At 40.1% G+C, this 13,165-nt stretch overlaps 1 protein-coding gene across 1 annotated transcript in view; it reads left to right on the top strand.

Moving 5' to 3' along the window:
- The window catches only part of map2k5 (mitogen-activated protein kinase kinase 5), a 62,021-nt gene extending 49,586 nt beyond the window's left edge, over positions 1-12,435 (top strand). Inside the window, exon 22 of the mRNA XM_030726010.1 lies at positions 8,890-12,435. Within this exon, the coding sequence (XP_030581870.1) occupies positions 8,890-9,000 (111 nt within the window). The 3' untranslated portion in view covers positions 9,001-12,435. The remainder of the gene's footprint in view (positions 1-8,889) is intronic.
- Positions 12,436-13,165: the final 730 nt, after the last annotated feature.

Here is a 13,165-nt window from a genome sequence, read left to right as displayed (position 1 = left end):
AACCTCTGAGGAATGTTTCCAGCACCTTGTTGAATCTGTGCCATGAAAAATTGAGACAGTTCTGAATGCACTGTAGTCAGCTCGATTAATGTTATTTCACTTCATCTGTGTCTTCCCGGCGTCTCACCACAGGTGCATGTTTGAAGAGGTGCACTCACAGTGAGAGCAGAGAAAGGAGGAACAAGTAGATCAGTCGGTTGTAATTTGAAGCCTTAATTTATTCATTCATTCATTCATTTTTTTTTTTTTGTTTTGTTTTAAAAAGGCTAACTTGGGGACCTGTCCAGGGTGTACCCTACCTCTGGCAGCTGGTATAGGCTCCAGGCCACCATTAGTCTGAATCAGATAACTATTTATTCAAGAGGAAATATCAAACTCGAGTCTTTCTAGTTGTAATAAACTTGCTTGAATCAGTATGCACTCTTTCTTCTTTTGTCAAGAATCACTTGATGAGCCATTAGAGAGGCAAGTGTGTTTTCTCTCGTCATACTGATGCATCTTTCATTGTGGACACCCAATCCTGCCGTCATAAGCTCAGTCAGTTAAGGAGACTTTCCATTGGCCCGCTCCCAGGACTTTGGCTGCAGGTATTTGGTGGTGACCCGTCCTGTCTGAGGTTTCTTGCTTTAGGTTTTGGCCTGGCTTATTTATTAAGCTGTAGAGCAAGAATGAATTAATACGAGGTTTCTGGGATTCATACAAATGGTTCAAACATTATCATGCACGTTTGTGTCCTTTTTTTTTTTTTTTTTTTTTTTTTTTTTTTGTATTGCCAATTTGTGCGTATGAGTGAAGAAAAATTACGATGATCCCCACAACCTTAAATTGTTTGTTTTGGATTTGATGGACATTTCTCTCATACACAGACACACACACACACACCTTCATTGTCCCTCGTTCCACAGCCAGCAGCCTTCACGCAGCCTTTTAGCACCCTTGTCAAAGCAGTCTTCCTATTCTGCTTCTCTATTCATAAACACACACACAAATTTCATAGCCCCCCTTTCAACCCCAGCGACACCAGATGAGCCCCTCAATTTTTCACAAAGGAACCCCCTCTTTCCTCTGACGGTCCTCAAATCAAGTTTGAGCTAACACACAACCACGCACACACATACACACAACCACAAGGACAGAAAGACACAGATAGAAACTATGTATAATCACTGTTTGACCACTTGTGGTGCTAGTATCAAAAGGAGTCGATCTTTGTTATTAAGATAAGATAAGATAAAACTTTAATGATCCCACGACGGGGAAATTTGCGCATTACAGCAGCTCAGTATAGAGAAAAATGAAAAGGATGAGTAAAAAACAAATGAACTAAAATAGAGTAGAATAAAATAGAATAGAAAAAACTATACACATATACATAAGCACTATATACATAAAATATATATATCAATGTCAATACACACAATACGCACATATACAAACACATCAAAGCACTGTATACAGATATCAAAACATTATATACATTTGTAGCCGGTAAGATACACGGTATGCATTATATGGGTGAGTGTAATAAATAAAATGTATCTGGACTGTATGGATAAAGTGATGGCAGAGGAGGTAAAGTGTCTTATTAATAGTAATCTTCCTAAATTTCCGCTTTTTTGGTGCACTTTCCTCAGTTTGCTCATTGATTTCTTCACCTGCCAATATGTGGAGGGAGGTTATGTTTGCTTCTCTTTATTTTCACTCATTCCTTTCATTAGACAATGAGGAAAATGTGTTAACTGTAGTTTGAGATGTTCTGTAAAAACATTTTTTCCTGCATACATCTGATCAGATCAGTGACATAAACACACATTGTGCTTTTACTGTATATTTGGAGAATTTGTAAGATACACTTCAAGAAAGTAGCTGACTGTAGCTGAAAGTGGCCTAGCAACAAGTTTGATATTGACATTTGCTCACAGACATAACAGATATAAACTATATAAACTGTGATGCCAACTTCTGATTAGCTAAGCATTGTCTATCATGTTGGTCAGGGATGACTCATGGCCTCAAATAGTATAGTCTATGACTCATCATTGACCAATATTAAAGCCAAACCTGCTGCTCAGCAGTATTGTTCAAATGCAAACAACATGGTTGCATTATGATTATAGTGGTGTTGTGATGTTACACATCAGCAGATTATGTAGTATGGGTGCATTATGTCATAATATTCTTGTACACACATGATTATAATATGACGTGAATATCTTGTAAGTATGCATTATATCTGGCTTATTGTTATAGATTATATAAATAGAAAGACATAATGTCGTATACACTCGTGTACAAGAATGCAGTATGCGCTTTCTCTAATTTGTTTACCATGGAAATTTTTTGTGTCTATTCTAGGATGTGGTTACTAAAAAGTATTTGTAGAAATATTAAAGACAATCACACAGTCTCAATCTCTTACACCATGCTTAAAATTCACTTCATTTAATGAGTATTATTAATACTAAAAAACATATTTTTACTAGAATATTTATTCTATTTTTACTAACCGAGGGGAGACTAAAAGTATTTGGATAAAAATTCAGCGCGAAGCCTCCAAATTAGGGCAGAATAGATTTGCAGATGGTAATAAGATGTCTGCTGAAGGGTTTTCTGTTATGAAATGGGGCTGTGATGTTATCCTGGCTTCTACATTTATTTTATATTTTCGTTAATGACAGGAGAAAATCCCCATCGGTGATGGGTCTTGTTTTGTGTCTCTTTGGTGATGCTTTAAGTGGACGATGGCCTGCATGGATTGCACTTATCATGTGTGTTAAAACTTTGGAAGCCATTTTATTATCTGAGGAATTGGTGTGTTAATGTTTGCAAAAAGGATTTTCACATGCTTGCTTGTGTATCGTTGCACCTCTTTTGAGACATGCACCGTGTGTCTCCTCCTCCCTAAACTTTTCTGTCTGCACCTTCTCTGCCAAATGTTTTCACATTTCACCCTTGGGTGTTTGTTGATGAAAATCCCATTTACACATACCAGGGCTACAGCATGGTAGTGCTTCAGCTCAGTCATTCAGATGTCAGTCAAGTCATTTTAAATGATGGCTGAAGTCAAAGTTACATACAAATCAATATTAAACCTTGTATAATAAAAACAAAGCATTTTTGTCATGCTATAGGCTTCGTCCCAGCTCAGTTTACCTCAGTTTTATCTGCCTTTTTCCTTTAACCACACTAACAAATGACTACCTCTGATAGTGAATCCTGGCTGTCGATTTAGTGGAAAATTTGTTTACTTGGTTGGGAACTAAACCGTGAGAGTAACACTGTTACTCTTTTTTTTTTTTATATTCACATTCTTTTCCCCCCACTAATTTTCTTATGGTGGCAAACATTTGTGTTGTGGATATGTGAAGAACAGCAGGCACTCTTAAATGTAACATTAAATATGTGGATTATTATGTTTTTGAGGCGAAATGGCGCTGTAGCATACTTTCTCTGGGAACTAAGACTGGTACACATACACACACACACAGCCTGGCCATTCATACACACACCCAGCCAGTTTCCAAAGGGAGCTAGTGATTAGCATGCAAATCTGTAAAGTCCTAGTTATTCTACCTACCTCTTCACCCTTCTCTCTCTCCCTCACACACACACTGTTTTCTCCCAACACTATTCTAATGAGGTGATGACCAGTCTCTTGTTATAATTGCCTCAAACTCCTTTTAATTTCTTCTGAGCGAATTAATCATACATTGAGTTATTTAAAATCGCATAAATTAATCTTAGATTAAACAGACCCTTCAAAGGCTTCAAACAATTAAAGAGTTCGGTAGTATTTCCCCTGGGTGTAGGGCATTTCTATTTGAGCAGTTGCAGGTGATTATCCCAGTTTGATATGGCCAGACGGTGATTAATGCAACTTTTAAATGAGTCCTTCCCCCAGCTCACCTCTGTCCATGCACTGCTACAGCAGAAAGTCAGACACCTTCAGTGACCTAACTAAGGAGTGCTTATTCACTCTGTGTTCCTAACTCTTACCTCACAGGTTTCATACTTCATTTAAGCTGCAGGGAGTTTTAATTATTACACAGATGTGTAGCAGCAGTGTTCAAAAGCACTCATGCTGGGGGGGGGGGGGGGGGGGGTTTCTTGCACATGTGAGACTGTAAGCAGTCTGGAAATAAACTATTTGTCTTCAAAAATATTATGTTGGACTTTTTAAAATCTTGTGCTTGTTTATTTTCATTTTTGCTCACACCTCATAGATCTGCTGCATGTGAGAAAGACTTCATAGTCCAAAAGAAAACTTGTTACTGTCTGCTGTATAGAAATCTGCATCCTGCTGGTTCAGATACTTTGAATATATTTGGAGGGGTCCAGTTCCTCAAATGTACTTGATATTTGTGATGTGTCACCAGCTGTGGCACTCCTGACAATAAAACTACAGAGTAGGAGCTCTCATATGCCTTCTCTCCTGTAGTTTTAAAATCAGGCTTAAAAATTTCCTTGTGCTCAGGCTGCCTTAGGTGACCCTGGACAGTCACTTAATTTTGATGCTCTAGACCTAAGATGCCGGGAAACCTCCCATGATACACTGAACACCTCAGCATTTAAACACCACAATTGCATGCCATTAATTTGACAATATTTTAAGATATTCACTTTACATCATGAAGTGTACTGAGTTTACTTATTTTTATATTAATAAAACTTAAATATAATAAATCCGAGCAGCATGGTGGTGCAGTGGTTAGTGCTGTTGCCTCACAGTAAGAAGGTTCTACACTATATGGGCAAAAGTCCTGGTCCACTTACACATTATACGTACAGGAGCTGCCCGACCATGGAAACTCCATGGAGCTTCTGCTGCTCAGTTTCTGTGCTGATGTTAATGCCAGAGGAGGTTTGGAGTTATTGAGTGTGCTCCTTGGCACTCGGTGACCCCGCTCTGTACCTTTATGTGGTCTCACACTTCATGGCCGAGTTGCTCTGGTTCCTAAATGCTTCCATTTTGCAATTAAACCACTTACAGCTGATTGTGGGGTATCCAGGAGGGAAGAAATTTCACAGACTGAATTGTTGCATCAGCAGCATCTTATTCCAGTACCACACTCTAATTCAGTGAGCTCTTTAGAGCTGCCCATTCTTTCACCAATGTTTGCAAAAGATGGATGGCACCTGATCATATCTGCATGGCTAGGTGCTTGATTTTCTACACCTGTGGCACTGAAAACAACTGAATTAAAAGCTTAAGAGGTGTGGCCCAATACTCTTGGCCATGATCAAACCTGCTGGCCAGCTGGAACCTTTCGCTATGGAGTTTGCATGTTTTCCCTGTGCCTTTGTGGGTTCTCTGCAGGTGCACAGTTCAAAGACAAGCATGTTAGGTTAATTGGTGAAGATGTGGATGTGAGAGTTTGTGGTTGGTTGTCTGTGTGTGTGTGTGTGTGTGTGTGTTTGCCCAGTGTTGGGCTGGTGACCTGATCAGTGTGTTCCCAGCCTCTCGCCCTGTGACAGCTGGGATAGGTTCCAGCCCTTTTGCAACAAAAGGTTCATTTAATATCTGCTGTAACTTTATGTTAAATCATGTAATTGAAAACACATGCATTTGCCTAGCTGTCGTAGAATTATAGATGCTGTGAATTTACATTTTCCAACTAGCTGTCTGTGTTGGATTAAAATTTCATACTTAACCATGGAAGCAGTGAAAACCAGCATCCAGACCGGGAACGATTTACTGGCTGTCCTGGAGCGTTTGATGCTTAGTTTCATTTTCTGGGCTTCCTGTGACGTCTTGCGTACACTCTGTTTAGTTCTTTTTCCTCAGCCTTAATTCATTTGTTTCTTGGGTGTGTTGGGATATGATGACAGAAAGGAGGCCGAAACCAGATCAGATTCTAGGTATGGTTTCGGTTTTGGTATGTCTTTAACAAGCATGCGGTGTTTCTACTGTGTCTTTGTGCATGCATACTGTGGCCTTTAGGGTTAATTTCTAGAGCAGAGGTTGGAGAGCTTGATTTTAAAAACATCACTCAGGACTTCCTTCTTTATTTCTGTATCACTCCCTCTCTACTGAGGCAAGGAAGAATGATTGATGAGATGGGTATTCAGCACATAGGGGCACCCAGGAGCGTCCACTCCACCCGTCTCATACTGACACACACACATGCTTACAATGATATGAGAGTAATTAACCTCAGACTGTGTTAACCCCAGCTGGCCATTAGAAGGACAACAGGATTGATGGGGCTCCCTCCTAGTCCTTAACAATCTCTACAGTTTGTCCAGGATTAAAACACAATGGAAAGTGTTTCCATTTTCTTTGAAATGTTCACAGAGGTAACAGTGGGGAGCAAAGAAAGCAGAAAAGTCAAAAAGCAAACAGATCTTGGTGGATTCTATCAAATCCTGATACTATAGAAGAATTCCCCCCTATTCCCCCTCAGTGTGATTTTATTATTATCAGCGTAATTGTCACATATTTTCCTGTATAACCACAAATAGACAAGAAGGCTCTCAGGAGGAAAAAAAGTGGACCAGGCTGTCCTACTTTATCACTAATCTTATATTGTCTGCACCAGTTTGGGTGTTGCTGGCGGGTGTTAAAGACCCCAGAAGAAACAGCTGACAACAACATTACTGACCTTGGAGTCACTTTCTGCCTCAAATTTGAATCAAACTAGTAATGTCGCTGTTTCAGGGAAATATGGTTTTTATATTGACAAGATTTGCTTTTTTGCTTTTGACCTACATCCCTGCAGATCAAGCAGTAATAACTGTTAGTTTTATTTGATAAAAGTTGGAAAAGAGAATAGAGCTGATCTTGATGTTTTGAAGCCAATATTAACATGTGCCAGTATGTTTTGTTTAGATAACACTTAACATAGTTTTGGATACAAAGCCAATAAGTGCGTGCGTGCGTGCGTGCGTGCGTGCGTGCGTGCGATGGTCATAAAGTGCAGTTAAGGTCTCAGTCACACAGCCCTACAGACTGGTTGGCGACCCCCCTGCCGACTTCCGGTCACTAGGTAAAAATGCGTATTCACTGTTTCCTGGTTGGCGAGCAGCTGCTGGCAGTCGCTGAATGAGATCGGCCGCAGAGAGGGTGCTGCACCAAAAACCTCCCTGTCATTGCTTTTTGCAGTTTTGCTACTGCTTGGCAAGTAGTTGGCAAGTGTTTGCAGAATTGCCGTCTTCCATGCAAAGTATGGGCAACTGGTTAGCTTTTTCGGTGCAACACCAAATGCAATCTGTTTCACACTAGCAACTGCCAACCAGTTGTGGAATACACCCTTTGCTCTTGCAACCAGTGTTCACCAAGGGTTCACTGACCGGGCTCTAGATGTGCATGAACTAGGGCTCTAGCAATTAATTTCACAGCAACTGCCGGCAACTTCCAGCAGCCAATCACCAACCACTCGGGGGAATGCACATTTTTCCCTATTGACTGCTGGTTGCCAGATGGGTGCCAACAGGTCTTCAGATCTGTGTAACTGAGGCTTAAAGCGGGCTGGATCATGTTTTCCTTTGTTGAGTATTTATACTAGAAATACAGTTTTGACCTGATGTTGGCTGCATAAAAATCAGGTGGAGATCTTGGACATTAGAGTCGATCCTGATGAATCACACATGAACAAATGAGCTGAAGTCTCTTCTCAGTAACAGATGTTAGTCTCATAGTGGCATTAAAGATTAATGTACAGACTACATGCTGCTACTATGGCTGGAGTTAAACTCTTCAGTAGTGACACTGTTTATAAAGTTACTCATTAGCCAATATACCTCAGTGTTGCCCTTTATGCCAGATTGGACGATTTATTGCTCGAGTTCAAATGGTGACAAAAAAGCAGAGCAGCTGTGTTTGTGTTTTTGCTGCGATTGATCTTCTTAGAACCAAACTGCTGCAAACACTGACAGCTTCTTGTTGTTAAGGACGGATATCACTGAAATCAGTGTTGACAAGTTCATTTAAACTGGCCGGCCAGAGCGCTGTTTATCTAATTGGACATCTAGACACTCAGATAAAATTCATGGTTAGTCTGAGTTGATTTGTCTCATTTGCAACCTCTTTCCTTCTCACCTCTGACCCCTCTGTGACCTCTGCAACCTCTGGTCCACAGTCCACCAGATGAGACTGGTTACTGGGACCGGTGACATGTGACATCTCTGTTTAAGTCCTGCAGCAGTAACAAGTGAATGCTGCTGGTCTGATGGCCTGATGAGCTACCAGGTCACATGGTCTTGGGTTTTCTGAAGCTCACGAGAGCTTCAGAATTCTTCTTTTTTCTTTTCTTTTTTTTGAAAATGTGTCAAAGCATTTTGACTGCCATTCAGGAGGTGGTTTGTTTCTGCTGTGGCTACCTTTTATTACAAAGCTCATTTCACATCCTGGTATGACTCACGTAGCTCATTAAACTCAAAAGATATTTCTTTGAAATGTTCTGACAGGCCATTACTTAAACGTTCTATCTTTATAACCAAATCTGTTGGACATTAATATTTAAGAGGGTTTGATGATGTTCCCGTTTAATTTATTTGCATTTTATCATCTTGTATCTGAGTCATGGTTCACAAATAGCACTAGAGCATTCACTTCCCATAAACACGTAATAACGTTTGTGGCTCCAATCTGTTTGATAATAAAAATAATATCGTAGAATGGGTAGAAATTTTTTTTTATCGCATTTTGAGTTTTCTTTTTTTATGAGAAAGCTCATTACTTATATTTTTACAGCCACTTTAGTTCATTTTTACCACATAAGTTATTACGAAGGTCATATATAAGGTATTTATGTTTTTTAAAAAAGTGAAAAGTACAATTTATAATATAATCTAGTAACTTTTGTTTATCATGTATATTTGCTTACAGATACCTTTGTAATTTTTTTTTATTCAAAAATCATTTAACGCTCGCGTTTCTTCTTCATTCAGGATCATCCCTTCATCGTGCAGTATAATGATGGAAATGCCGAGGTGGTGTCGATGTGGGTTTGCCGCTGTCTGGAGGAGAGGCGGGCTCAGCAGGCTCAGGGACGCATGTGACCTCCTCCTGTCGTCCAACCGTGACAGACCAGGACGTTTGATCCCAAACACCCATTAAAAAAGGATTCAGGGTCAAATACGTCTATATGCACTGTACCTTAATATATATGGACAAAAATCACTAGATGTTACTTTATGTGAGCAATTCTTTATGTAACAGCACCCCTGGGGTGTGACATCGAGGAGCACGCTCGCATCCTTTGAACTGAATATTAATCTCTGCATCAGCGGGTCTCCGCCTGCAGATGCTTTCCATTTTAAGAGAATCCCAAAAAGCAGTGACCATCACAGTCCGATGAGCGGAGAGGTCGATGGTCCTGATTTAAGGGACAGGAAGAAACTTCAAAGTACAAGACTCCTACGTGCTGACAGAGTTGCGCTCTGCTTCGATGATGGTATCCCAAATAGCCGTCTTGTGCTTTACTGTTGACAGCCCTCCCATGAATGTTAAGGTTTTGCCTGTGAGTAAATGCCCATCTGTGTGCCTATTTTTTCCAGCGCTATAATTTGTTACCTCAGCAAACTTGATTTGTCACTGCAATAGCAAAACTTCCCCCAAAATATGCTCAACCTTTAACTCTTGGACTTGAACGTGTGTATACAATTGTTCCTGAGCTGGTTAGGTTGAGGGTTTCCTGCAGTAAGTCTGCACTGCAGTGTTTAAAGTAAAGAGCAATATTCTAAAAGCCATTAAGAATAAGGGAAAATACAGCTAAAAGTATAATCTCCCCTGACAAAGCACCACTGTTTAAAAATGTTTTTATTGTGACCACTAAGTTACTTTAGAATAAAATGTCATTTATTATTAGACATTTCACTGGGTTGCCTAAGAGATCACTTTATTTTGCTGCAAAGGGAAAACGTTAATGCAGTGTACTTGACACCAAAGATGATACAGATGGTGAATTATATGGATTTCTCATGACTTAGGCAAACATAAGAGGCTAAGTGACTCAAATCAATTGTTTCAAAAAGGTTTTTACGTGCAGCCGATGAAATGTGTAATGCTTAAGTGCAATTAAATGGCATTGCTTCCACATATTCACAGCGAACGTTGCTTACAGTGGCACGATCTGCAGTGTGTGAATCAAAGGAAGCAAATGCAACAGAAAAAAAACATGAGCTGCAGGTTTATTCTTCTTCAGCGAAAGATGTGGTTTCATCCTTTAAGTTGAGGATACATGGACAGCAGTTTCCTTTATGAGTGATCAGAAACTGAAAATGTATCAAACAGTCAAACATGCTCCATCGTGTCATTCATAATGTGGGGAATCCTGAAGGTTGCAATATTTAGTTTGAGTATTTTGCATATTATTTCTAAAATGGACAAACAATTAGCAGCTCAAAAAGTTCAGGACGCACTGCTTACCTTACCTGCGTGTGGCATTCACAGAACCTCTTATTTCTCATTCCAGCAGCTGCACAGCCCGCACGAGGCGCGCGTCTGGGAAGCAGCTTGAATCTCTCTCCTCATACAGAGTTTCTTAACAAAATTAGGCGAACACTGCACTCTCCCCTCAGGGTTGGAAGTAACAGCACAAACGCTGCAGACCTACAGTCAAAGGTTTCAGCCCATCACACAGAGGTAAAAGTAGGCCAGTTCAGATAGAAGGTGGGGGAAAAAATCCCAGGTAAACCTGAGTTCTGACTGCAGTTCACATTTTATCCACTATATTGCAAATTCAGCAGGTTATAAGTTTGGGTTGGCCATAGTTGTCCCACGGTGTAATGTGTTTAAAGCTAATTGAAGGTTGCTAAGGAGAAATGTGTATTCCCCGATCAGTTGGTGAGCAGTTGCTGTGAAGTCAATTGCTTGAGCCCCAGTTGCACAAGCCTAGAGACCAGTCAGTGACCCCCCCCCTTCCCCCGATAACCACCAGTCCCAAGGGAAAACTCTGTATTCTCCAGTCTTTGCAGGCGGTGAAAAGTGAAACTGGTTGCAAAGAGGTATAATAACCACCTTGCGCTCGCTTTGGTCACTAGTAGATTGTTGTGTTGTCATAGTTTGCAAGGAAGACACCAGTTTGTTCACCTTCAAAGTAAAAGTTTGGAGTTTTGAAATGTGCTGGCTGTCACATTTTTTTCAATTTTTACTGCCACTCTGCAGTAGTTACCAAGTGCTTAGGGACAAATCAGCGTTTTCCATACAAACTACAGACGATCACAGCAAGCTGCTGGCGGTGGAAGCAATCGCAAGGAGGTTTGCGGCTAGTTTCAGCCGGCAGCTGCTCACCAGTCGGTCAGGGAATACACATTTTTCCCGACCGGTGGGGCCACTGACCATCCTCTGAGCTGCGTTTTGATAAAAATTTTCTCACAAGAAAACAAAGAAAAATCCAAAATATCCTGAAATACATTGTGAGTTATGTACTGCATGTTTTTGGCGCGGTCGCTGTTATGCTGCGATGTTCCAGCTGTGAACATTAGACAAACACTGGAAGTTTATCGGGTTACAAAGTGGAAGCTTTTTGTCATTGCTCCCTGATCTCCTGATTTTCTGTGAATTTGATGTGGTCACACCTTAAATTATGTTTCATATATATTTGAATGATCTAATATGAAAAACATTACACATTACAATGTGCTTTTTGGCATTTTTGTGCCTTTATTTGACAGAAACAGCAACAAATTATGACCCACCAGGAATCAAACTGGGGACAGTGGTTAAGGCGCTTCCACCCTTACTGCTCAGTTATTGGTCACCATCAGATAAACCAACAATGCCACGATAAGTAATTTATTGCCACTGTTTGCCTCGTAAACCTGCAAAGGAAGTCCAGCCGTTTACTTTTACAATTTTTTTTTTTCCTTTGGTTGTTGATGTTTTATTTTTTATAATGTTTGTGCAAGATGCCATTTATTTACCTATTGAAGTCACTACTCTTGTAACAGGTGAAAATGAAAAATTGAAGGTGTTCCTGTCACTGAAATGCATCATTGTGGATTCTTCAACAGTTGCACAGAGTAGATTAGGTTCTCTGCATTATACTCAGTTTGATCACACACTTAATACAGTACATCGGTGAGACAGCCACATGATACTAGGCTGGCCTTTACAAAATAGTAACTGAACTGTTTTGTTGCTCATGAACAGTGTGGTGACTTTTCTTGCCAAGCAAATGAAACCAAGACGATGGCAACACTTCACATTTCTGGACAGTTGTGCACTTTGATGATTTTGAAATGTTCTCACAGACTCTGACTTTAAACAGGAATCTGTCGTAAAAAGAAAGAAGAGGGACGGCCTGCTTCTGATGGAGCTCGTCTCTCACTCTGTTTCTCTTGTTTTCTCCTGAACTTCAGAACATAAAGTCAGTGATGAGATTCAGCAGAGGTATCCGTGCTGTGATATTACTGTCTGACTATGGCCTTTCTGTAATTATCCATGTTGGCACATATTCCTGCCATAATAAATAAAAGGTATTTAAACAATAATTTGGCTTAGCATGAGTTTTTATTGTTAACTGTTAAAAGCTTGTTTTCCAGTCTAGATTTTATTTTGAAGGAAAGATGAATTGCATCAGTTTGCTTCAGATTTCTTCTGAAGTTTCTGTGTACTTTGATTATTTAACACTTAAATAGATCTGCAAGAAATGTCTCTCTGACTTTTTTTATCTGGCACTCACTCCTTTAAATTTTGCCGGCTTGCTTCTTTTTGAACTTAATATTTAATTTTTACTTTTGGGAGAAGAAGTGCAGCCAATTCCAGATCTTTTGAAGTCTGACTACAAAATATGAAAGAATAAGCTGATCACAAAGTGAACGTGTGCAGTAAAATCTCTCAGTGATCCTACCTTCATGTAGGCAGCGCACGGTATGAGAGACAGGGAGGCAATCTGAGTGTCTCGTTCAAAATGTCTTGCAGATCAAACTTTCTGTAGTTTGTGTTTGGAATATAGAATATTTCAAATTAATCTGCAGTAGACACAGCATATCTGCCAGCACCAAAAACCCCAACCGCTAAATTTAAGCAACCAACTGAACAGTTACAGCCTTTCCAAAGGCAGGATTTACTGAAAGAGTGTTTTGTTATGCTGCAGTCACCAACGGGAAAACAGTAGTTTGATAACAGCACGACCAAAATTAGTGCAACTGTGTGAAATAAGGGACTCAGTCTGCAACCACTCGCGGTCAGTGGCTGTCTTCAAAGCAACTTTTGGTGCTT

The sequence above is a fragment of the Archocentrus centrarchus genome, chromosome 3 (assembly GCF_007364275.1).
Source record: "Archocentrus centrarchus isolate MPI-CPG fArcCen1 chromosome 3, fArcCen1, whole genome shotgun sequence".
Classification (NCBI taxonomy): Eukaryota; Metazoa; Chordata; class Actinopteri; order Cichliformes; family Cichlidae; genus Archocentrus; species Archocentrus centrarchus.
Note: the sequence above shows the minus strand (reverse complement) of the source record. Positions and strands in the feature narration are given on the sequence as shown.